Source organism: Panthera pardus, unplaced genomic scaffold (assembly GCF_024362965.1).
Source record: "Panthera pardus isolate Hobbes unplaced genomic scaffold, ASM2436296v1 HiC_scaffold_4, whole genome shotgun sequence".
Taxonomy (NCBI): domain Eukaryota; kingdom Metazoa; phylum Chordata; class Mammalia; order Carnivora; family Felidae; genus Panthera; species Panthera pardus.
In genome coordinates, this window is record NW_026526969.1 from 11,559,419 (window position 1) to 11,583,479 (window position 24,061).

At 45.9% G+C, this 24,061-nt stretch overlaps 1 protein-coding gene and 2 long non-coding RNA genes across 3 annotated transcripts; 2 read left to right on the forward strand and 1 right to left on the reverse strand.

Moving 5' to 3' along the window:
* Positions 1-15: 15 nt before the first annotated feature.
* LOC128774751 (uncharacterized) lies at positions 16-4,551 on the forward strand. Its single transcript, XR_008419207.1, has 2 exons — positions 16-153; positions 3,925-4,551. It is a non-coding gene; the product is annotated as an uncharacterized LOC128774751 (long non-coding RNA).
* KDELR2 (KDEL endoplasmic reticulum protein retention receptor 2) lies at positions 4,247-22,245 on the reverse strand. Its single transcript, XM_019422569.2, has 5 exons — positions 22,043-22,245; positions 12,452-12,552; positions 8,782-8,940; positions 7,454-7,706; positions 4,247-6,275 (listed from the first exon to the last, which is right to left on the reverse strand). The coding sequence occupies exons 1-5, from the start codon at positions 22,131-22,133 to the stop codon at positions 6,241-6,243; spliced, it is 639 nt and encodes a 212-aa protein (XP_019278114.1). The 5' UTR covers positions 22,134-22,245; the 3' UTR covers positions 4,247-6,240.
* LOC128774750 (uncharacterized) lies at positions 8,907-13,423 on the forward strand. Its single transcript, XR_008419206.1, has 3 exons — positions 8,907-9,476; positions 12,746-12,808; positions 13,186-13,423. It is a non-coding gene; the product is annotated as an uncharacterized LOC128774750 (long non-coding RNA).
* Positions 22,246-24,061: the final 1,816 nt, after the last annotated feature.

The window sequence follows — 24,061 nt, forward strand, 5'->3', positions numbered from 1 at the left end:
AGGGCCCGGTCCGGCGCACGCGCACTGAGCCCCCTCGCAGCAGCGAGACGCTCCGCGCCTGCGCAGATACGCTGACCCGGAGGACTCTGGTTGGCTTGATAGCTGTTTTTGCACGGGAGTGAAGTCCGTTCTGACAATATTCCCATTTTGTAGGTAAGGACTCTTCAGGCCCGGAGAAATTGCCCTCCCCACCGAGATCCACGGCTGTTAATGGCGGATCTGAGGCTCATCCCAGGTCTGTGGGCTTCGAGGCGTGTGACCATCGATGCTCCCTGCGGTCAGGAGTGCCGCGTTAGGACGCCTCTGAGTTCCGAGTCTGAAACCACCTGGCGGCTCGGGGCTGGGGCGTGGGGGTGATAGCCTGATCCGCGCCCCTTCCCCGCGAGCAGGCGGTCGCCTAGTGGCGTGGTTTCTGAGCACTTAGCACCTCCACTCTCCTCCACCCTCGTCCCAGCCCCCTTTGCCTTATGCCTGGTCCGATCTCATTGTGCCCCCTCATTCTGCTGTTACTCCCCTCGCCCCCGCCAAGGTATTTCCCCTGAATACACTTTGTGCGTAACATTGACCCCAACCCCCCACCCCCACTCCGGAAAGGTTTTTCCCTGGTAGTCACACATCAAGTCTGTCAGTGCGTGATTGTATGTCTCCCTGGGTTTGGGTTACCATTCTCTCTCTCCGTCACCCCGCTGCCTGCCGCCTTCCCCAACCCCCAACCCCCAAATACAGCAAGTTCATTGTCGCCCCAGGGCTTTTACATTTTCTGTGTCCTCTGCCAGGGCTGCTCCTCCCCAGGCAGTTCCATGTCTCTCTCTCAGTTCATTCAGGCCTCAGCTCCAGTGTCCGGGTCTCAAAGACGCCTTCTCTGGCCACCTTATCTAAACAGTTGTACACCCACCTGTTTCCATTCCCTTACCCTACTTTAGTTTTTCTCATAATAATTACTCGGTGACACTGCACCATGTTTGTTATACCTCTCCCACCTTAGGGTGTAAATTGCATGAGCAATTTACCCTGTCCATCTTGTTGACTGCTGTGCACGTGATAGAGCACATTTCAGGCACTTACTAAATAGTTGACGAATGAATAAATAAATTCATTAAATGTCAAGATTTTCTAAGTCTGAAGTTCCTTCTAAAGGGCAAAATTTCAGGGTTAAATATAAAATTGAAATTGTATTGATGGTTGTGGAAATCATGCAGAGATTGTAAATGGGGATGTTACAAGGTTTCTATAGAAAAGAGAACTATTCATTATAAAATAAGCACTTGAGTACTTGGTGTGGCCAGTGACTTAATCAGAGAGGTCAGGGAGGACTTCCCTGAAAAAGATACTAAAACGAGATTGGAGGAAGAGTAGGAAAAGAGGGTGATTCTGAAGTTAGAGAGGCCTGTGTCTATGATCCGAATATTCTCAAATGTAATACTTCCCTTTTGAAAACAGGATTTGTAAGGCTTAGGAGTAAGAAAATTCTTCTATATAAACTTTTGTTAGTAAAGATAAGCTGTCAACTTAATGTTAAGAACAATAACAACCCACAAAACTATCATTTCAAAGAGGTAGTGTGCATATTAAAAAACGGCTCATTCGGTTGAGCATCCGACTTTGGCTCAGATCATGATCTCACAGTCCGTGAGTTTGAGCCCCGCATCAGGCTCTGTGCTGACAGCTCGGAGCCTGGAACCTGCTTTGGATTCTGTGTCTCCCTCTCTCTCTGCCCCTCCCCCGCTCATTCTCTCTCTCTCTCTCTCCCAAAAATAAAAAAAATTAAAAAATAAAAATAAAAAACGTATTTTGAATAGTTCTAATCTCTGCAAGTATGTCCTGGTATTTCCGTATAACATTCCATTGGTTGAATTAGAGCTATTTTATTTTTTAAAGTTTATTTTGAGAGAGACAGAAAGCACGAGCAGAAGAGGGGCAGAGAGAGAGGGGGAGAGAGAGAATCCCAAGTAGGTTCCATGTGGTCAGTGCACAGAGTCTGCTGCGGGGCTCTAATTCACAAACTGAGATCATGACTTGAGCCAAAGTCAGACACTTCACTTACTGAGCCACCCAGGTGCCCCAAATTAGAGCTATTTAAAAACATTAACTTGGAGAAACAGTGATCTTTACTTTCACTTTTCCAAATCAACTGATTCATTTCTTCCACTATTCCTTTAGGACTTAATTTTCTTTCATATGAGTAAATCCCTGTCCTGAGTAAAATTAATACCCTTGCATTTAGACTCTGTCAGATGGGTGTCGGGCAATGTTAGCTAGGTGATCTTTCAGGAATTTGGACAGTTGTTTTTCTAAGGCCTTCTTGACAGCCCTGAGATCTTCAATTCTCAGAATTCCAAGTAAACTTAAGTGACTTTTTTAGTTTCGGGGCACACCAGTTTCCCTATTACACAACCATTAATTGTCTTAGAACCCTTATTAGAGGAATAAATACATTGTGTATTTCCATTCTGTTTTGGTAATAGAGTCAAGTGTAGTGTAACATTTGCCTTGAGACTTTCACCTTTAAAGTGCTCAAGGCGATCAGAGCGCCTGGGTGACTCAGTTGGTTGAGCATCCAATTGACTCAGGTCATGATCTCACGGGTCGTGAGTTCAAGCCCCGTGTCGGTCTCCGCACTGGCAGCCTGGAGCCTGCTTTGGATTCTGTGTCTCCCGCCCTCTCTGCGCCTTCTCCACTCATGCTCTGTGTCTCTCTCAAAAATAAATATTAAGAAAAAAAAATTTTTTAAATTAAGTGCTTGAGGTGAAACTAGGAGTGGAGACCTGGAATATTCTAATGTTGTAAAAAAGTGTCCCTTTTTAAAAGATTAGTGCTATATTATGCTGCAACTTTCTTTAAAATCCAATGCTAAGAGGGAATTGTTTCAGAATCAGTAGGAGAAATACCCACAGCACCTACACAGGATGCCGCCACGCTACAAAGGCTAACTCAGAGGGGTGAAGGGAGTGTCCCCTGTACTGAGCAGGGCGTGTTTCTTGCTAATTCCACATTCAGTCACTAGAGGGCGAAGGACACAGGAGAAAAAAAAAAGCCCACGTGGAGCCCCAATTCAATCAGCCCTCATTAGATGGCACTCAGGTGGTTTGGGGAAGGTACTTAAGAGTCAAGGTCTGCAGATGCATTGCTCTCCCAACAAGGGCAAAATTGACCAATGTTCTCAAATAGGCCCCAGGAACTCCTGCCAGAAGTGGTTTCCAGCCAGCTTGCAAGGCAGCTGTCCCCAAACTAAGCACAATGGGAGGGGAGCAGGGGGTCACAGAGGTGCTGAGCACTTAATGTGTGTGCCTCAAGTTCTATTTTGAGCTTCACAGACATGGGCTCATTCACACCTCACAAAAATCCTACAGCAAGAGTCTGCAGGTAACAGAGGGAAGAGACTCGTTAATCCAGGGTCACAGAGCTAGAGTGTGAGGAGCTGAGACTCCTACAACGAGGCTGATCCCAAAGCTTGTGATTTTCTTACTCAGGGTTACCACTAACCACTTAGGATTTTTTTTTTTTTTTAAGTTTATTTATTTGGGGGGGTGGGGGAGAGGGAGAGAATCCCAAATCCCAAGCAGGCTTCGCGCGATCAGCACAGAGCCCAACTAGAGGCTCAATCTCACAAACCATAAGATATGACCTGAGCCAAAATCGAGTTGGACGCTTAACCGACTGAGCCACCTAAGCGCCCTTAACCACTTTTTTAAAGTTTATTTATTTATTTTGAGAGAAAGCAAGAGAGCACAGTAGGGGCAGAGAGAGGGAGAGAGAATCCCAAGCAGACTCTGCATCGCCAGCATGGAGCCCGAGCTAGAGCTCGAACCCACTAGCCTCGAGGTCATGACCTGAGCCAAAGTCGGAAGCTTAACCGATTGAGCCGCCCAGGCGCCCCTCACTTGTGATTTCTATTGAAAGGAAATCTTTGCTTGACCTTTCCAGGGAGTCATCCAACCTAGTGGCATCTTGGGAAAAACTGGACTGGATCTTCTCCCAAGGGTTTCCACCTGCAACCTTCCCCTCCCCCCCCCCCCCCCCAACCTTTTCTCTACCTACTTACTCCCCTCGTGACCAGACTGCAAGGAAGCAGGACACGTTACTCTGACAGCAGCTAAACTGGACCAGGGAACGGATTAGCGCCTGTAAACAGCCAGCAGCTTTTCACAGACTGATCACTCAGTGGACAAACTGGTTAACTTTGCTGGATTTCTCATGCTTTCACTTTTAAAACGAATTCACACAAATAAAACACCTGGATAAAAAATATAATTACCTGATAACCTTTATTGGAGACGTGAAAGGGACTCTGAAACAGTGCTTTATAAAGCGCATCATACAAGGCCTTCGTTTCCTATGTGTGCGGAGACGTGGCCCCAGTCCCGCACTCCCGCTCAGCCACCCTATTTATGAAGATGTCATCCTAGTTGGCCACAAAATGGTGGTCCCATCTTGGCCGGCTTTATTTTTACGTGGGCACAGTGACTAGAGAAGGCGTTGATACTTCCCAAGCCAGGCGGCCTGCTGAGGTCCCAGATCTTGTCGTCTGCACTGTGCTCTCCCCCAAGTGGTCCCAGCTCGTGTTTGATTTACATGCACAAAAACAGTGTGAGCCTCCCACCCACCCCCAGTGTGGGCAGCAAGCAGTCTGCTCCACTTCTGTGGCGGTTTCCCACCCTTCCTCTGTGCTCTCAGAATCTTCCAGGGAGGAGGAAAACAAACTAAACCAAGACTAGAACGCTAGAAACATACGGATACACCAAAGCAAAACCATGAGGCATGGAGTGCAGGGAGCAAGATGAGAGAGAAAGACAAGAGGTTAAACTATGCAGTTACACTGCCAGTTCAGAAAGAGGGTAAGAGACACACTAGATAAAAATAAAACCCATCTAGCTCCCTTCTTCCACAAACTATTTTAATACAGCAAGCAAAAATACTACATCCTGTAGTAAGCACTGTTAGTATTCAACACTTCAACATTTTATGGTGCATCACATAAAAACAAAGTCATATGCTTTTGCATAAAATCAAAAAAATGTAGCAGATCAATAAAACAGCAAAATCAGGAGGAAAAACTCCAATTTTTCCTCAAAATACAGATAGTTTTAGATTCATTAGTGGACAGTAAATGTTTATGGCCCTATATTGAGCTTTTGTAGCCAATCAAAAAATGAAAAAAGTCATCCTGACATAGAAGACAATTTGTTCTATGTTTAATAACATGTTTATTTAGGATGGTAACAAGATAAATCATGCAAGAGCTCAGTAAAAACAAAACAAAAACAAAAAAAATCTAAAGAGTATAAGGAATGGCAATTGGTGCTGCCAGTTAAGAAAAAAACGTAAATCAATTTACTACCCGAAAGTGATACGAAAAACCGTGTGAATCTGAGCATGGACATGGTTGTAGTAATCTTTTGAAAGTGAAAATAAAGGTGACAGGTGACTGCTTGGGTTCCGTTCCTCAGAGGACATAATCAACGTCCCTCACATCCCACACCTGGGTGGCAAGCGGCCTAGAACCCCCGTCCACCAAGTTCTTCGACATCCTCGGGACAGTCTCACACTGACTCTTCTTAGCAGGAGAAGAGGGCGGGCACCACTGGGGACTCTTAAACCTGACTCCTTCTACGTTCAGAATCTTAAAATTTTGGTAATGAAAACCAGAAGACTTGCAAGCCATCCTTACCGGCCTTACGTGTAGTGTTGTCATGTCCGAGGAACGATGTCCACGTTAGGTGGGAAGAAATTTGAACAGATATACCAAATTCAACATAGTGTCTCAGATTTCAAACAAATATAACTCATCTTTTGGCAAAAAATAAATATAGTGGAATGCAAGTTTGATAGATGGAAGAATATATAATCTACCAACTGTCAAGGGAGTACAATTTCATTGCAGACACAAAGAATCAACAATTTCAAAGAATTAAAAAAAAAAAAAGGTTGCACTTATTCCTCACAAAATCTTCACTTTTGGAACTACCCCAATTGAAACTACACACTGAATTTATTAATACAGCATTAAGTTCCTTTGTGTAAAAAAATCTTTGTACATAGTAATAAAAAAAGATAAGGCAAGATGCATTAAACAGAAACCTTCTGGCTCTTTTCCTCGGGGTTCCTACAGAGCCACTGATGACTATCTGAACAAAAGAGTTAAGTTTCTGATTTTCCGTATCAAGCATCTTGTGCCTTTGCTGTGGTAAGAACTCTGTCCGAGCACCCTGAGGGACAGATGCTGGTGGTGGTCTTTGGCACTTACGCTGGCAGACTGAGCTTCTTTCCCTTGAGTACTAGGATTTTAAAGAGAGGAAGAGAAAACAAAAGGTTACTGCTATTGATAAGCTTACAGTTTCCTTTTTCCCGTTCCCAGGGGCCTGTCACACTCAAGACACTACAGAATAAGGTCCAAGGAGACAAGCTTTTGGCGCCAACAACCACTTGATTTTGGTGTCAATAAACAGAACCCTCTGAGCTATGAATACGTCATGCACACATACACTCGAAATTTCTTCATGTACCTCAATGCCACAGCAAGTGAATTTAAGAAACACACATTCGATTGAAATTGTCACCAAATTCACAGCAGCGTTTTATGACTTTCTCCCCTGATTCAACATATATTAAAATGTAACTGTTACTGTGTATAAAAGTCTATGAAATATTGGAGCTTAAAAAAGAGAGCAGATCTATGTGCTCTTATATCTAGCCATTAGGAATCATACCGTATAGCTGTTTAGCAAGGGTTCTTAGCCTGGGTCAGTGGCTGCGTTTCAGGGGTTCCTGAATCCCCTAAAACTGTATGCTTACATCTGTGTGCACATGCATAAATATGTCTTTCCCCCCCCCCCCATCAGATTATTGTGACATTTGCATGTCCTATATTCACATAAATGGGACAATGTATATATACAAGGATACCGATTAAGCACTGGATTTTAATAGCAGCTAATGAGTAACAGCCTGAATACCCACGAACAGGGGGCTGAGTAAGTAAATTATGGTAATACACATAATGAAATAGTCTATGGCTACTGAACACTACGTAGATTTCTATCTACTGACTTGAAAAAATGTAAGTGGGGAAGGAAACCCAGATTACAGAATAGCACGTATATTGTAAAAACCCGCCATCTGTGTATACACATAGACACATCAGGAATTACATTTCCTGAAACATTAACAGCAACTATCTCTGAGTGCTAGGGTTTCAGGTGACTGCTTTCAGAATGATGAAAGCTAATTAAATTTTTTACAATAAAAACATGCTGTCACAGAAAAACAATAAAGCTCGGAAAAGCAAAAAGGCTGAAAACCTTGGTCCAGAATTTTATTGGATGGTCGTTAAAATGTTTTTCTGAAACGAGCTGTGCTTTTGGAGCGAGCGCCAGATTAGGAGCGTGCTGGGCCAGGTCGCTCCTGAAAACACGCGGCGGGAGGAACAGGGCGGGGAGCACGTAGGCCGAGGTACCTTTTGTGATGTACAAGTAGAAGAAGTCGCAGTACAGAATGGTCTGGACGACGCCGGCCACCACAGCAATGAGGTCAAAGAAGCCCTCGAAGTAGAAGCGCCAGATCCAGTTGACGAGATAGAGCGCGCGGTAGAGGCCCAGGAAGAACAGGTAGTGGGTGGTGATGGTCTCCGCCTCCCCTGTCTTGCTGATCATGAAGAGCTGGGGAAGGATAGCCACGGATTCCAGGTAGATGGAGAAGGTCCACAAAATCTGTAAGAGAAACCACAAGCTTCGGTCAGTACCCACCGTGAGCTCACGGGAAATACTCTTGCTTTATCGTGGAGCAGCTCAAACAGCAGTCTGGGCATCTGAGCACAAACGGAGTAGCTTAGCAGGTGATAAATCACAGAAACTTTAGCTACATTTAAGAGGCACGACACTCCCAATTGACAGGCTGGGTAACTGGACGCCTCGGCCGGTGTGAATTTTCATGACCTCGTCTCTCCAACATCTCCTTCCCTGTACAATTTTCTGTGAAACTACAGACACGTTTCTCCCGGATAAGCCTGACCCACTGCGAATCTAGGCTCCCGAGTGAACGCTGCTCTCTGCCGGGGCACACGACGCTGACAGCCGGGGCCACCCCTTTCCCACTGCTGGTCTGCCTCACCAGCTGGTCTCCTTCCCAGAGGATCTCAAGATTCTCATCATCTTTCTTATTCTTTAGGCTTTTTCGGTGTGGCTAAATCAAAGGGGCAAGTAATGGGAATTGTAATTATGCAAACTCTCTGTCCCACACGGCACTTTATTCATGCCGACGACAGAAGGCCTCGCGGGGAGCCCTGAGTGTCTGAATCCATGAGCGGCAGTTTCCCCAAGACACGAAGGGAAGGGCAAGGCACCTAGGAGCAGGCACGGCTCTGTGCAGCGCAGGGCGCCATGCCAACCACTCCCCCTAAACGCCAGAGCGCAGCAAGGCTGCTGAGGGGATTCGCACATGGTGTCCATGCACGACACCCTTACGTGAAGAGGAAACAAAAGCTGGGTCAGAGTGGAGAGAAGATCACGTTCTTCCAGCACTCGGATAGGCAAGGCACTGCGCTCACTACTGCAGACGCCTACTTTATGTTCTAGGGGAGAATCTGGCAATAATCCATCAGCAGACACCCAAATACCTGGGGGCTTTATTCCCGTCTGTTGACTTATTTACACCAAATAGTATATGCTGCCCCAGAAGCTTGCCAAACAGAAGACACAAGCGAAACAGAACCGTCCCACGTTATCTGCAAACACAGCTATTTCCCTGGGGAAGGAGATATGCCCACTAACTAGCCCCCTGACTCACCTCAAGAGGAGAGAAATCATGATTGACTAGAAAGGAGAGACCTCCCACGGGGACCACCAGGAACTCCACTCGGAAGGTATCGTGGTTTCCGTCATAGGTCGCCTTGAATTTCATGTAGATCAGGTACACCGTGGCGTAGGAGCAGGCGATATAGATGAGCTAAGAACGAGAAAAGCACCAGGTCACGGATACTTCACGGCGGTTCCAACTCCCTTGGCTTCCTTCTACATCATTCGTATGCTCAGAAAGGCAAGATTTACTTCTTCAGCTTTTTTATTTTGATGCTTAAAGACAATAAACTTCATTTTTTGGGGGTGTATACTTCTGAGTCATATAACCACCACCACGATCAAGACACAGAGTAGTTCTATCTTGTGACCCGCCAAAACCCCCTCATGCCGCGCCTTTGGAGTCAAGCCCTCCCCCCTCAGGCCCAACCTCTGGCGATAACTGATCTGTTCTCTTTCTTTTTTTTATAACTGATCTATTCTTGGTTTCCACAGTTTTTGCCTTTTCCAGAATGCCACATAAATGGAATCGTATGGTATGTCTCTGCTTCTTTCACGCAGCTAATGCATTCTTGATCCAACCATGCCGCCGCGTGTAGTAACCACGGCTCTCTTCTGCTGCCCAGGAGCGGCTCACTGCGTGCGTGTTACCACAGTCTGTCCGTCCATGCACGAGTTACAGGACAGGTGGGTCGTGTCCAGCTTGATGGATGGGAGATACAGTTGCTAGGGACATGTACGTACAGGCATCTGTATGAAACTAAGTTTTCATTACTCTTGGGTAAATACCTAGGAATGGGATTGCTGATCTTATGTTAAAAGTGTACATTTAACTTTGTAAGAAACCGCCAAAGCGTGTATTTTTAATCTCACTTCAAACTATTAGCAGCTTAAGAAAAAAAAACGAACACAAAGTTCACTCAGTGCAGTTCAAAACGAGCACACACCCCCTCCGCTAGTGCTTGTGTAAAGATAAGATACCATGTAACTCACATTTGACTTTACAATGACCATTTTTGCTGACAGTGTGTTACTTTAACACAGAAAAGTCAGATCATTTCTATGAAATTTTGTCTGGTAACATAACAAAAGCAAAACCAAAAGCTGCCTGCGCAAGGGAGCTCCCATAGAGGTACAGCTGTTCAAAGGCTTACAACCCAGTTATGTTCTTCCACGTTCAAAAGGCCAAACACCATATATTCATCCAACCCAAAGGAAAAGTCTGATATTTTGAAATTATAGCAATTTTCGGGATGTGGAACTTTAGGCCCAAGAACCAGGGCAGGTTTAGCTTATGGATAGGAACGACTGGGGTATCAGCTACACTGCCTGGGACTCCTTATCCCTGGGAAAACCACCTGGTGAAACCTAATGAGGAAACATCTGGGCAAAGGACTTAACAGGAAAAGGAGAGCAATCATCAAACCCTGTCATATGCTTAACAACGAAACAAAGACACTAAACTGTCCCCAGCACCTCATCATGAAATTATATTTGCAAATAGCCAACAAGGTATTAAAATTGGTCATACCCATATACCAAACTCCAAAAAAAAATCAAGGAAGATTAATATCTTACTTATATTGTGAGGAGTTCTCTCCACATACAAATATGTGTGTGTGTGTATATATGAATAAAATAACATATCATCTACATGGATCAACAAAATATATATACATTTATACACAGAGTCCCCTCCAGCAGAACATCCAACCAAGTCATGTCAAGGTCCCTCCTCAGCACCCGGCCTTCCGCCAGCCAAGATCATGTCCGCAAAGGCTTCGGTGGCCACCAGGGAAAGCAGCTGTTGTCTCCTCTCACCAATGCTTGGCTTTTAAAGTGAAAGCAATGAGGGGCGCCCGGGCAGCTCAGTCGGTTAAGCGTCGGATTCCTGATTTCGCCTCAGGTCATGATCTCACGGTCATGGGATCGAGCCCTGCATCAGGCTCCATGCTGACAGCTCAAAGCCTGCTTAGGATTCTCTCTCCCCGCCCCCCCCCCCTCTCTGCCCCACTCCTGTGCTCTCTCTCAAAATAAATATAAATAAAGTCAAAGCCATGAGAACATAAAACTTGGCCCTCACATCTCTGATTTTCAGGACATGCCTGGAAACTAGAATCAAACAAGAAGGAGCCCTCTAAAGCTACGTATCCTGAGGAGAATGGAGGAAAATTCTTGCTCACACGCTTCTAATACCTGCAGCTTTAACTTGCCTGGACGACAGGCAGGGACCTAGCCATTTTAAGTAAGCAAACTATTTCCTGATGACGAGGCTCCCATCACCTAGTAATGAAGAATGGAATGATTACAGGTAACTCAAATTTGCTTTTTAGTAAAGACCTCAGGTCCAAATACATTCTTTGTCTCCCCTACGTGTGTTTACAAAAAATGCTTTTCAAGTGCCACAACAGGCTTCAGCTTAAACGCTACTTCCTCGGGTGTGCCGACAAACGCCGACAACAGGGCCCCGCACACAGGTGCTCAGTAAGCTACGCAGAACGAATGAGGGAAGAAATGAGACTCCTCCTGCACAAGGTGAGAGCCCCATACTTCTCCTTCCCAGTACCCATCCCAAACTGCGGTCATTCATTTGGTGCTGGGATGATCGGTCTACCCTTCCCAACCAGACAGTAGGCCTTCCTTCTTAGCTTCTGCCCTGTCCTCAGCGCTAGGGGAGGGCCAGTGCTGTGGGTGTTCAGGAAGTGTAAGTTTCACGGCTGTGTGGAACCGAGGCCTCTGCAAGTGAAACACGTGCACCCCCAAAGGTCCACAAACATTCTGCATTTTAATTTTTTTTTTTTTAATGTTTATTTATTTTTGAGACAGAGAGAGACAGAGCATGAACAGGGGAGGGTCAGAGAGAGAGGGGGAGACACAGAATCTGAAGCAGGATTCAGGCTATGAGCCGTCAGCACAGAGCCCGACGCGGGGCTCGAACTCACGGACCGTGAGATCATGACCTGAGCCTAAGTCGGACGTTTAACCGACTGAGCCACCCAGGCGCCCCAACATTCTGCATTTTAATAACTACACATTTTTTTTCATGTGGATAACGACACTAACGCCATGGATACTAATGCTTAGGACAAGGTAAAAGGTTTTAAGAACACACTAAGTAAATGATGGTACGGATGTTATTTAGGCATGGCAAAAGCAATAAAGATGGCCCATAAAGTTTATAAAACATGGATTTAACAGGAAAAAACAAAGGAGAAGCCTGCACATAATCCCTCGCGCAACAGCAAAACAGGCACTGCAGCGAGGAGCGCTGGTGGCTTTCATTTCTAGTTCTGAACCAACCTGCTGGGTTTCCCAGGGAGTCTGTAATTTCCCACTGCTTGAAAACATAATAGTCACCCCTCTTTCTCACAGGTTATCAAGAGCTTTAGAAGTTTATCATACTCAAGGAATTTAAGATTAAAAAATCTCTAAGTGCAAAGCACTTCAATTAAATAGATTCTGCTTTGAAACAGAAAATATGCTTGATGATAACACTATTCCCACTTCTACATACAAGGTGGTCTGAAAGTGCTTACGTTGAGAACAGCATGTTTAGACATCCCTCTAGAAGACGTTTAAGCACGCCACTGGCCCAAACTTCATAGCTTCCATCAGCCTGTGAACCATGGATAAAATGCATTCTGTTGGCTGTCATACCATACCTTCATAGATGTATTATATAATGAAATAAATGAAGTAAAAAGATCCAGGTAACGAGTTGTGAAGACCAGTGCAAAGAGAAGCTGGCTTTTTCCAGAAATACCTGAAGAAACAAAAGGAGAGTGTTAGCAAAGTGTCTGTGAGAGGAGCTGGCAGTTTCCTGTGGAGAACACTGCAGAAAGGGCACACGTGGGGAGTGGGCACCAGGGTCAGTGGCTCACGTCTGGGAGGACTCCGTAAACGAGAGCTGCTGTACTTTTCCTTTCACTTAACATTCTTTTTGTTTTCTTTCCCAGTTAACATTTTTGAACACGCTCCTCCGGGGAGGTTCTAACCACTGTGCAGTCTTATCATGCCAGGTAACTACGAAAGTGCCTTAATTATGCCAGCACCAATATACCAGGATGTGTACTGTTCAAATGAACATTATATTTCTCAAAGACTTGAGATAGGAATAATTTCCCTAATTCCGCTGTTAGTGTTGTAACTGGTCTGCTACCTTTAGCATCTTTCTTTCCACTTTAAAACAATGTATCTCATGGTGACAAATCCTTCAGGGGATGGTGTTGGAATCTAACCCGATTAAGCAGATGAGGAACCCAGTTAGGTGCACTGCTTCAGGTAACAGTCTGAGCAGTAACCCCCGGGGGCAGTGGAAGGGCCTCCCAAGGTGGCTTACTTTGCGAGGGCAGCATTTCTTGGACATGTTAACATTTAAAAAAATTCCACCTCTTAGATTCGTCATACAACCATAAAAATGTTGCTGTGGATGCCGGATGCAACGACAGAAGGGTGGGAACCTGCCACTACAGCCAGTCCTCAAAAGCAGCACTTTAAAAAAAGTTTGGGGGCACCTGACTTTGGCTCAGGTCATGATCTCACAGTTTGTGAATTTGAGACCCGCATCAGGCTCTGTCCTGACAGCTCGGAGCCTGGAGCCTGGTTCAGATTCTGTGTCTCCCTCTCTCTCTCTGCCCCTCCCCTGCTCACATTCTGTCTCTCTCAAAAATAATAAATAAATAAAAATAAATAAATAAATAAATAAATAAATAAATAAATAAATAAAATCTTTGAATCTGTTTCCACCTCCAACAACCAGGCCACCTCCAGAGTGCTCTTGCGGCACGTGGAGACTCAGCTGGGGGAAGTACCGAAGGTCACATAGCATGTGCACTAAGCTTTTCTGACATCTGTATGTGGCCAGGTATTTATGTGACAAAGGATGTGAACTATGGGTTTCAGATGAAGATTGAGCGAATTCATGAAGAAAACTGAATCTTTCCAGGTCAGAACCCACCCACCCTCCTCTACGTTGCAAACTTCACCCCATTAGACATTGTTTTAAAAAAATTTTTTTAGGGGCGCCTGGGTGGCGCAGTCGGTTAAGCGTCCGACTTCAGCCAGGTCACGATCTCGCGGTCCGTGAGTTCGAGCCCCGCGTCAGGCTCTGGGCTGATGGCTCGGAGCCTGGAGCCTGGAGCCTGTTTCTGGTTCTGTGTCTCCCTCTCTCTCTCTGCCCCTCCCCCGTTCATGCTCTGTCTCTCTCTGTCCCAAAAATAAAAATTTTTTAAGGTTTATTCATTTTTCAGAGACAGAGAGACAGAGCATGAGCGGGGGAGGGGCAGAGAGAGAGACACACACAGAATCCGAAGCAGGCTCTAGGCTCTGAGCTGTCAGCATAGAGCCCAACGCGGGGCCCAAACTCACGGACGGAGAGATCATGACTTGAGCCGAAGTCGAATGCCCAACTGACTGAGCCACCCAGGCGTCCCACCCCATTAGACATTTAAGTAAGCATGTATTTAGTGGAAATGTCGCTGCACGTAATTATCGGCAATACTCCTATGGATGTGAAAATCACATTGTTTTTATTTTTTTTTTATATTTTTAAATTTATTTTTGAGAGAGAGAAAGAGGGAGACAGAGAACCCAAAGTAGTTTCCCCACTGTCAGTGCAGAGCCCAACACGGGGCTCAAACTTATGAACCATGAGATCATGCCTGAGCAGAAGTTGGATGCTTAACCGACTGAGCCACCCAGGTGCCCCCAAATCACATTGTTTTTAAATGATATTTTATGAAACACTTTTGCCCATTGTTGAAACTCAAAGCCTGGATACAAGAATGTTACTTACTACCTATGAACATTTGTAGTTTGAGTCTATTTACAAAACACCCAAACAGAAACTGAAGAAAAAGTTGACTCTCTTCCTTCTAGATCAATAGTAACCAATTTCAAGGGTCAAAGGTGGAGATGCAGACATTCTGCTCCTTTTAGTCTTCCCCAGTAATGGGGAGCTGCTTTTTCTTATCAAAGATCAATGTTCCAAAGGAGAATAATGAAGCTGTCATTCACAAAGAGACATGGGACAGAGAGAAGAGAAGGGCGGGGAAAGGAAAGGGAACATGCAGTTCACATTTGAGATCCGTTGAGGCTTTGAGAGAGAAATTCCCAGTTCACTTCCTATATGGTTCTCTCCAACATTTTAAATAAAAAATTATAGGGTACATACAGGCAAGTTTATTATAAAGGATTTATTCTAACGGAATTTTGGAAGCCAGATACATTTGAGATTTTGTCCCCATTTTCAGCATTCCGATAGCAAAAATCCAGGACTCTCATATCGTTTCTACCACTCCCTTTTGAGACCCAATTCACATATCACTTCCCCTGGCAAGCTGTCTTTGAAGACACCTCCCTTGGTGCTGTTAATTCATTCAGCAAGTACATAATGGGAACCCCTTCCCAGCAGCTGCTGCCCTAGCTCCTATTAACGGTCTTATAAAATACACTGTGATTATCTGGTTGCCCATCTTCCCTCTTTCCCCACAGACACGGAGATCTCCAAAGGTTGGGGTCATGTCTTTTCTGTTTTGTATTCTCTGTGCTCAGCAATGGGTTTGACACACAGCAGGGCTAAGAAAATACCTGCTGAATGAATGAACAAATGGTCAAAAAAAAAAAAAAAAAAAAACTCGTTTTATTTTCATGTCATGGGGTAAATTCTCATTTTGGAATAACACTTGCAAAGCGTTTCCAAGTCATACCATCTCTACGACTGTAAATAGGCAATGTTCTTTGGGCTCTGCCCTAATTTACTGCCAACCAGAGGGTAGGAGAGCCCCCTGCGCAGGAGAGAAGAGAGACAGGCGGCGTGTGGCCTGCAGCTTGTCTCGTGGTGCAGAATCCACGCAGGAACTGCTGTATTGGAAACCTGAATGTACTTGTGCACTTCTATCCCATTCGTCCTGGTCTGGGGTCCTCATTAACAAGCTGCAGCTTTCCCTTTAAAACAGAAAAACAGTCCTGTCTTCACAAGATGGCAGGGATCCCAGCTGAAGACAGAGGGGGCAGGGGCAGGAATCTCCTTGTGGGCGGGGACCTCTTGCAAAGCCTGAGGGGCTCCCTCAGTCACTTTCTCCCTGTTTTGAGACCAAAGCATGTGCATACTAGCAGGTCAATCTCTCAATACTCACTCTAAATGTTTCTGAAACAGCCATCCCAATACCAAATGCACCAAATATCCGTATTAAGGAGTAGAACTTGTTATGTGGAAATCAGTCGTTAAACCTAACACCATTTCTGTCTTTTCCCATTGGGCCAAGTTAAGTTTCATAAAATCCTACGACTATACACTACAGTGTACATTACTTTAAATTGTGCTGCAGGTTAAAAGTTGACTCTCTTATATTCCCACTGGTTTATAGAACAGAACCCTCAGCCAAACAGAAAAGCTTCCCAAGAATTATTTCTGTCCTGGTAACAGCTGAGCTGCGACCAAGCCCCACAGGTCAAAGCACCAGGACAGTTTGCAGGGCAGCATTCAACAAGGGCCCCTGGCACCCCACTCTGGACCCACTGTCTCTAAAGAAGTCGATCCTCTCCTATCTCCTAAAGGCCATGAACCTTCCCTGGAACAGCAGGCTAATAGTCAGGAAATGATGCATAACACAACTCTTGTGACTTAGGGAAAAAGAGGCTCTGGAGCCAAATGGACTCTGTTCAAACTCAACCCCTGAACACACAGGATAAGCCTCGGCCCATTACCTATATCACCCCCCCCCCACCTCACTTTCTGCATCTGTCAAATGGGGACAAATCTTAACAACTCGATGGGACTGTTGGAGAAAAAGTGTTTTATATTATACCTGCCACACTGCAAATGCTTGATAAATGACAGCTCTTACTATGTAATGTTTTGTCGTTTTTCTCGTTTTCAAAGAAATACATGCTATTTAATTAAAAATTTCAACTGGGTTAAAATATATGTAATAAAAAGCAAAAGGACCTTTTAACATCCCTCCCACCTCCACTTTAAATGCAACTTTCCAGGCTTTTTAAAAGCCCCTTTCTATACATGTGCTTGTATACGTACCTGCATATATGTTTGCCCCTTAATATGGGTCCATACAATCTTTTGCTCTGCAACTTTTTTAAAGGTTTTTGTTTTTGTTTTTGTTTAAGATTTTATTTTTATGTAATCTCCACATACAACGTGGGGCTTCAATTTACAATCCTGAGATAAAGAGTCACATGCTCCTCCAACTAAGCCAGCCAGGGGTTCCTACAATTTGCTTTTTTAACTTAACATCTCAGATTTACCTTCTGGGTTTTTTTCTATACTTTACTTTTTTTTTTTTTTTTTTAATTAAGCTCTTATCTTCCCCTGTTAATACTTCTAGCTCATTCTTGTTAGTGGCTGCATAATGTTCCATAGTGTGAATGTGCCAACATTTGAGCAACCACTCCATTAATGGACATTTGGGTTGTTGATGATTTTTGTTCTTATGAGTACTGCACAAACATCTTTTTTATCTATAAACAGTGTTTTGCACATACTTAGGTACAAGGAACATCTTCACACCTATAGATAGTTTGTGCACATAGGTTTCTGTAGTTCAGCTTCTTAAGAATTGCTGGGATAAAATATACAAACGTCAACTTTAAGTTTTGCTGATTTCCCCTAGGAAGGCTATGCCAATTTTCATACTCAAGAACACCAGATGAGAATGCCCTTCTGCACCTTTGCATATATTAGATGTTTTGAACGTCTTTTCCCACCCAGCAGGCAAATGATGGTATGCATTGCTGTTTTACTGTCCAAGTTTCTATTAGTGAGGCTGGGCATTCTTTCATGATTAACGGGCCTTCTGTTATTCTTCTGTGAACTGCCAACTTTGCCTATTTTTCTGTTTTTTGTTTTTTTTTTTTATTTGTAGGAATGTTTCATTATGTATATTAACTTTTTGTCACTTAGATATATTGCAGATTATTTCTCTCAGTTTACTGTCTTTTAACTTTGATGATATTCTGAATCAGTAAATTAATTTGGGAAGATGAATCATCTTGCTTCGTTATCAGCCTGCCTGGTCCTATCCAGGACCACAGTATGAACATACACTCAGGTCATCTTCTGTGTCCACCAGGAAAGTTTCATATTTTTCTTCACATGGGTCTTACATACTCCTTGCCAGGAAGTCAAGGGTCCTTTCTCTGGGATCCTTCTAGCCATGTCACACCTATTGGATTTACTGTCTACATGGTTTATTTTTATTTTTAATGTTTATTTATTTATTTAGAGAGACACAGAGAGAGCAAGAGAGCGTGCAAGAGAGAGAGCAGGGAAGGGGCAGAGAGAGGAGGAGACAGAGAATCCCAAGCAGGCTCCAGGCCATCAGTGCAGAGCCCGACTCAGGGCTTGATCTCATGAATGGTGAGATCATGACCTGAGCCAAGATCAAGAGTCAGATTCTTAACCGACTGAACCACCCACGCACCCTTAATGTCTACACAGTTTAATATTTAATACCTTTTATTTTTATCTTTTTATATGTGTCTCGTTTCAACTCCATTGCAACTTTCTCGACAGCAGAGACTTTGATAGCTGCTCTGAATTGTGTCCCCAGTGCCTTGCAATCAGTGGGTGGTCAACAGATGTTTGAGAGCAATGATTAGCCAACAGACTGGCACTCAAAAGAAGAGAGGTGACAGCTGCTACAAAGAGGGAGCTAGGCATGTAATACAAAAGCTTCGTGAAGTACACCATGACCACAATAAAAGATGAGATTCTGTACTTCAAAATTATAAGCTATCCAATCATGAGAAATGCAGGGACACTGTATGTTCCTGTCATGTTAGTATGATAAAAGTCTGTAAGACAACCTACATAACCACAGCTAACAACAATCAAAGCAGCAGATGCGGGGGAGGGGAGAGACTAGGAGAGGGTTGCTGGGAGTCATGGATCTGAGAAGGACCCCACTAGTAATTTAAGCACAACAGATAGAGCGCTATTAATAACTACCAGCCAGCCTACAGGAAAATGTTGCTAGGAAGTTCTTCATCTACAATCCAAGGCTTGTTCTCCCAAGGCTATCCAGGTCAGCGTTTAGGACACGGATAGTGATAACTTCAACATACTGTGGATCCGGTTGCAACGAAGGTTCAAGCATATGAGAAAAGTCACATTTCATTCGGGCACCCCTGTATAATGACAATGGCAGACAAAGGCACAGGAGACTGCCAATTCAACACAGCTATGCTGAGATCAGCTCTCCTGTCCCTACTTTAAAACAGGCCCTTTAAGGTGCTCATTCTCAAATTAGATGCTCAGGAAAACAGAATCTCCAGCTTCCTCACTAACCCATCTCAGCCCTTACTCTAAGGGAAAAAGCCCCATGGTTCTGGCTACAGGCATGTTCAGAACAGGTGCCAAAATCCTAAAAATGAACCCCAATACCAGTATTTTCAAAGCGAGAAACACAACCTGAATGTACATGTCTCTTATTCCAGTTATTTGAGAAACTCCTATCAAATTCTTACTCGTTCAAAAGCCTCTAAACAACTTTCATAATTTAGAATGGAAAAACAAAGCAGCTAGTCAAATTTAGCATTTAACTCTGAATAAATCATCTTGGTGATTCTGATTTTTAAAAGGCCAGGAATCTCATGTATAAGAACTAAAATGATCCTAAGTCCAACAAAGAGAAGTTTAATAATACCCTATAACTAGAGCATTAAATTGTAGGAATACTTGACAAACACCCGTGAACTTAACTATTTATCTTCTTTATTATTTTGGCGGAAATATTTTCAGTTTTCCTAAATGCTCCTAAATTTCCCAAATGAAAATAGTGAATATTAAAAAATGAACAAAATAGCAAACCCTCTCACTTTCTCTATATAACTCGAGGTTTCCTTAAGAATTCTATACCTGGGGGCCTGGGTGGCTCATTCAGTTAAGTGTCTGACTCTTGATTTCAGCTCAGGTCATGATCTCACGGTTCGTGAGTTCGAGCCCCACAGCTGGTTCTGTGCTGACAGTGTGGAGCCTGCTTGGGATTCTCTCCCTTTCTCTCTCTGCCCCTCCCCTGCTCACACTCTCCCTCTCAAAAAATAAACATAAAAAAAAAAATTCTACACCTGGAGGTGCAGTAGCTTCTCCCCAACATCTTAGTTTAGATACATATTTAAGAGACAACATGCTTCCGCACTTAAGGACTTGACAGAGAACGGGTTTCTGAGAAATACGTGAAAGATGAAGGGACTCATACAAAAATTTTGGAGCAAAAATCAAGATTAAAAGTAATATTTTCAGACTGAGGGGTGGATGAAATGGGTACAGGTGACTGAAAGGTACAAACTTCCAGTTATAAAATGAGACCTGGGGATGAAGGTATAGCACAATGACTAGAGTTAACAACACTGTATTGTATATTTGAAAGTTCACAGGAGAGTAGACCTTAAAAGTTCTGATCACGAGAAAAAAAATGGTTATGTGTGGTGACGGATGTTAATTAACTAAGCTTGTTGTGACCATTTCACAATATATACATACAGCAAATCGCTATGTTGACACCCAAAACTAGTACAATGTTCTGTGTCAACCATATTTCAATAAAGCAGGAGAAAAAAATTTCCTGAACGCAACAAAAACATGACCTAAACTACCGGTCTGCATCAAACGTTTGAACTAACATTACTTAGGCCAAAATGGACATTGATTCAAAAGCCTTCACTGTGAGCTACGCTGCTTGTGTTTCAATCCTGGCTCTGCCACCAATTTCCTCATCTCCCTGAAGACTCAGTTCCCTCCTCCACAGAACGGGGACAACAGCACTTGGCTCTAGGATTAAAGACTAGGTGGGATAAGCTAGATCAAGCAGTTAGCGTCCTACCTAACGCACAGCAAGTGCTTCGGTGCCAGCTATCACAACTGCTGCAACTACTTTGCTTTAACTGGAAATCATACAGCTGAACCTCTCAGAACAGGTACGAAACGCGAGATCACCTCCAGGCCAGACAACACCGGTTTCGGTACATGGACTTTGTAATATCCATTTTGATCGCTCAAAGGTCTCTTTTGCTTTTGCTTACTTCCTCCATCTCGGGTATGTTCTGGGGAGATAGGTGACTCCTGAAGACAGCAAAGATGCGGGGTGTTACTCTAGATGGGGCAATTTCAGAAATCAATCAGGTAAACGGGATCTCTGCCACCCAGGTCCTTTAGGACTCCCCGTCTCTTACGGCCTCTGCAAACATTTAGCTCTTGCACTCAACTTATTTCACTGAGGCCATGGCATCAAAAACACGTTTAAAGGCCACACTGCGTTTTAAGACATCCTTGAAAACTTCACCGCTCTTACGCTTCCAGGGTTAATGCGATGTAAAACTTCACAGCTATGATCTGGGAAAGATTTGTCTCGCTGCCTCCCGGCAATGCATGCATGAAATGTGTACTCCAGAGGAGGGAGTCGCCAGCTCACTGGTGACGTGGAGTGAGAATTACAGGAGACCACATGAGACCTCGGCGGTACCCGGCGCCGCAGGCTTAAGAGAACCCGTTATTAGATGGAGGCACTCGGAGTTCGACAAACTAGTTCGTTTCTCAAAGCAGCACTGACGGTCCCCAAGAAATTCACTTACGAGACCTCCTCACACCCCCCTCCCGTGGCGGGCGTGATCCTGGACCCCAGGGCTGGGGTGAAGCCCACGGCACTCTAGGGACAGGCCTGACCCGACACCCTAACCTAAAGGCCAGTCGTCGAAGGGGCAAGGGTGGGGAGCGGGGTGACCTCCCCGCGCCCGCTCCACCTCCCGGGCTGGCCTGGCTGCCACGTCAGGCCGAGCGGGCCGCGGGCCTGCCCATCCTCCTCCCTCCCGTCCCATTGATTCGCGGGCTCCCCGCACCTCCGGCCCCTCCCGCCCCCTCCTCCCCCCCGGCGCGGTGCTGCACCCATTAAAGTCACGGGCGGGGGGTGGGGGCGCGCCAGCCGGACTCCCCCGGCCCCCGCCCCATCCAAACTTTTCCGACAGAATGGGGCCCAGCGCAGTCCGGCTGGCTCCTCCTCCGCCCCGACGGCTCAAGTTCGGGAGTCGACCCCGCGCCGCGCGGGGCCCACGGCGACACCCCGCCCGGCCTGAACGCCACGCAATGTTCCCTCCCGCCCCGGGTCCGGGCGCCCGCCGGGCCGGTCGAGGGGGGTGTGTCGGGCGCCGCAGGCCCGCGAGCCGCGGGGCGGCCGAGGTCGGCGGGTCCTCAGAGCGACCCGGCCTGGCGCCCGAGCCTCTCCGGGACGTCGCCCGCCGCTCACCGGCGCAGGAGCGCGTCTTCCAGATCTTCAGCAGCAGGATGACAATGGCCGCCAGGTGGGACAGGTCCCCGGTCAGCCGGAAGATGTTCATGGCGGCGGCGGTCGGCGCGGCGGCCCCGGGGCTCGGCGGCTCAGGCGGCAGCGGCGGCCCCTGAGAGGAAGCGGCGAAGATGGCGAGAGCGGGCGCGACGTGGCCAGGGACGTGGCCAAACTGCCGGCGCGCGCGGGGCAGTCTGGGAGGGCGGGCCGCAGCCAGGCCCCGCCCCTGACCCGCCCCTTAAAGGAGACGCGTCCAAGCTCAGGCCGGGCCCGAAGCGCCTGCTCAGGGGCTCCCTCCCCAGGACCCGGACCCCTCGTCGACTTCCCCCTGTCGGTTTCCGGCTCCCCCTCTGGTGCCAGCGATTTCCTTTAATTTTTGAAATGACACTCCCTTGCAAGGGATTCCACCCCCCTCCCCCCCATTGATTTTAAGAGCTCTGCAGGATTACTGGACGAAAAAGTGTAAGAGGAAAATAAACATTAATCCGCGATGGATTCGCTCAAGATAAAGTCGATATTGGGGGTGCTGCGGAGGATGCGGCTTATGCGGGAGGTGATTGAAGCTTTTACCATTCTGGGGAGTTTCTTTGAGGAACAGTGCAAAATTAGGTGGAAAAGTGAACATTTCTGTAGGGTGAGAAAATGAACCACAGGAAATTACAAACAGAACAAAACTGACAAGCTGGATCCGCTGCATAATTTGCGGAACCCAGTGCAAACTGAAAACGTGGGGTTCCCGGTTCAAAGGCAGGAAAAGAAAATGCTGTTTCAAGGAACCAAAATATAAAGCTTTTCCCTTTCTTTTGCAGTCTCTCTTGGGGTGTTTCCTGTTTGCTATTTAATGTTCTGAAGAAGAAAAAGCCTTCAGTCGTGATCATGAGTTTTACAGATTGTCTTTACATCGGACCATGTCAGTTTTGAATGGAAATACCATAAGACTTAATTCCAATGCTCAGTGGCCAAAAGAACACAATTGCTGTTTCACGACTTGTCCCAGAGCCGGCCAGAGAGATGAACACAGGCCAGACCCAGGAAGGTTGGAAGGATGAAGGGGGGTCCCCAAGGCACAGAGCAGGCCAGGGAGGGCATCTTTGGGCATGGGATTACTGGAGGGGCCAGTGCCACCACTCATGTGAGGCAGGGCCCGTCCTGGACTCCAGTGGTGTGTGCGCCTGGGCCTGATGACTGGCTGCTGGTTCCCTCCTCAGCCAGCTGACATTCCTGGGGCAGGGAGGGCAAGCCAGGCAGCTCCCCTTTCCATGCTCAACCCACAGGCAGAGGGCAACCCTCCAGGGTATCGCAACCTCAGTACTAGGACACACAAAGTGCCTGGATCAGGGCAAGGTGACAGGCTTGCCCCTTATGGGTTGGCCACCAAATGGTCGGATGGCCACCTGCCATACTCTGCTCAGAGAGGCTACAGGGCACATCAGTTCAACCAGACCCACTCTGACCCAGCCGGACCCACCCTGTACCTGCACCACTTCCTAAGTGGAGGGTGCCAGGGCACAGGGGAGCAGGCAGTTTAGAACCCATCCTGGGGAGGTAAAAAGGCAGCAAGACTAGAGCAAGGCAGGAATCGAGGTTCCAAGTCTCTGCTGTGTATCCCACTGTGCCACAGGACCTCACCTGCAAAACACCAATTCAAAGATAAAATTATTAAGAATTTGAAGACGGTGACTGCAGAGCATCAGGCTTGACTGAAGGGCCCTTCTGTCCCCTGAAACTGCATTGGTTGCTCACCCATGATCTCAGCACAGAATCCTGAAAATACTACAATATTTTTATTAATTAACAACCTTGCACACTTCTGTAATACTCCTACCTCTTTTTTTCACTGTATACTCTTCGGTCACCTCTATGACTATGATTTTGTGTGTGTCCAGGTGTTGGGAATAAAACTTGAACAGTGCAGGGGCGCCTGGGCGGCTCAGTCTGTTAAGCATCCAACTCTTGATTTTGGCACAGGTCATGATCTCA

Excerpts from the sequence above, each read along its gene's own strand:
- KDELR2 (XM_019422569.2), bottom strand. The coding sequence starts at position 22,133 with ATGAACATCTTCCGGCTGACCGGGGACCTGTCCCACCTGGCGGCCATT. Across the intron at positions 8,941-12,451 it reads TATATAATACATCTATGAAG|CTCATCTATATCGCCTGCTC; the intron begins GTATGGTATGAC and ends TCTCGTTCTTAG. Across the intron at positions 6,276-7,453 it reads CTACTTGTACATCACAAAAG|TACTCAAGGGAAAGAAGCTC; the intron begins GTACCTCGGCCT and ends TTAAAATCCTAG.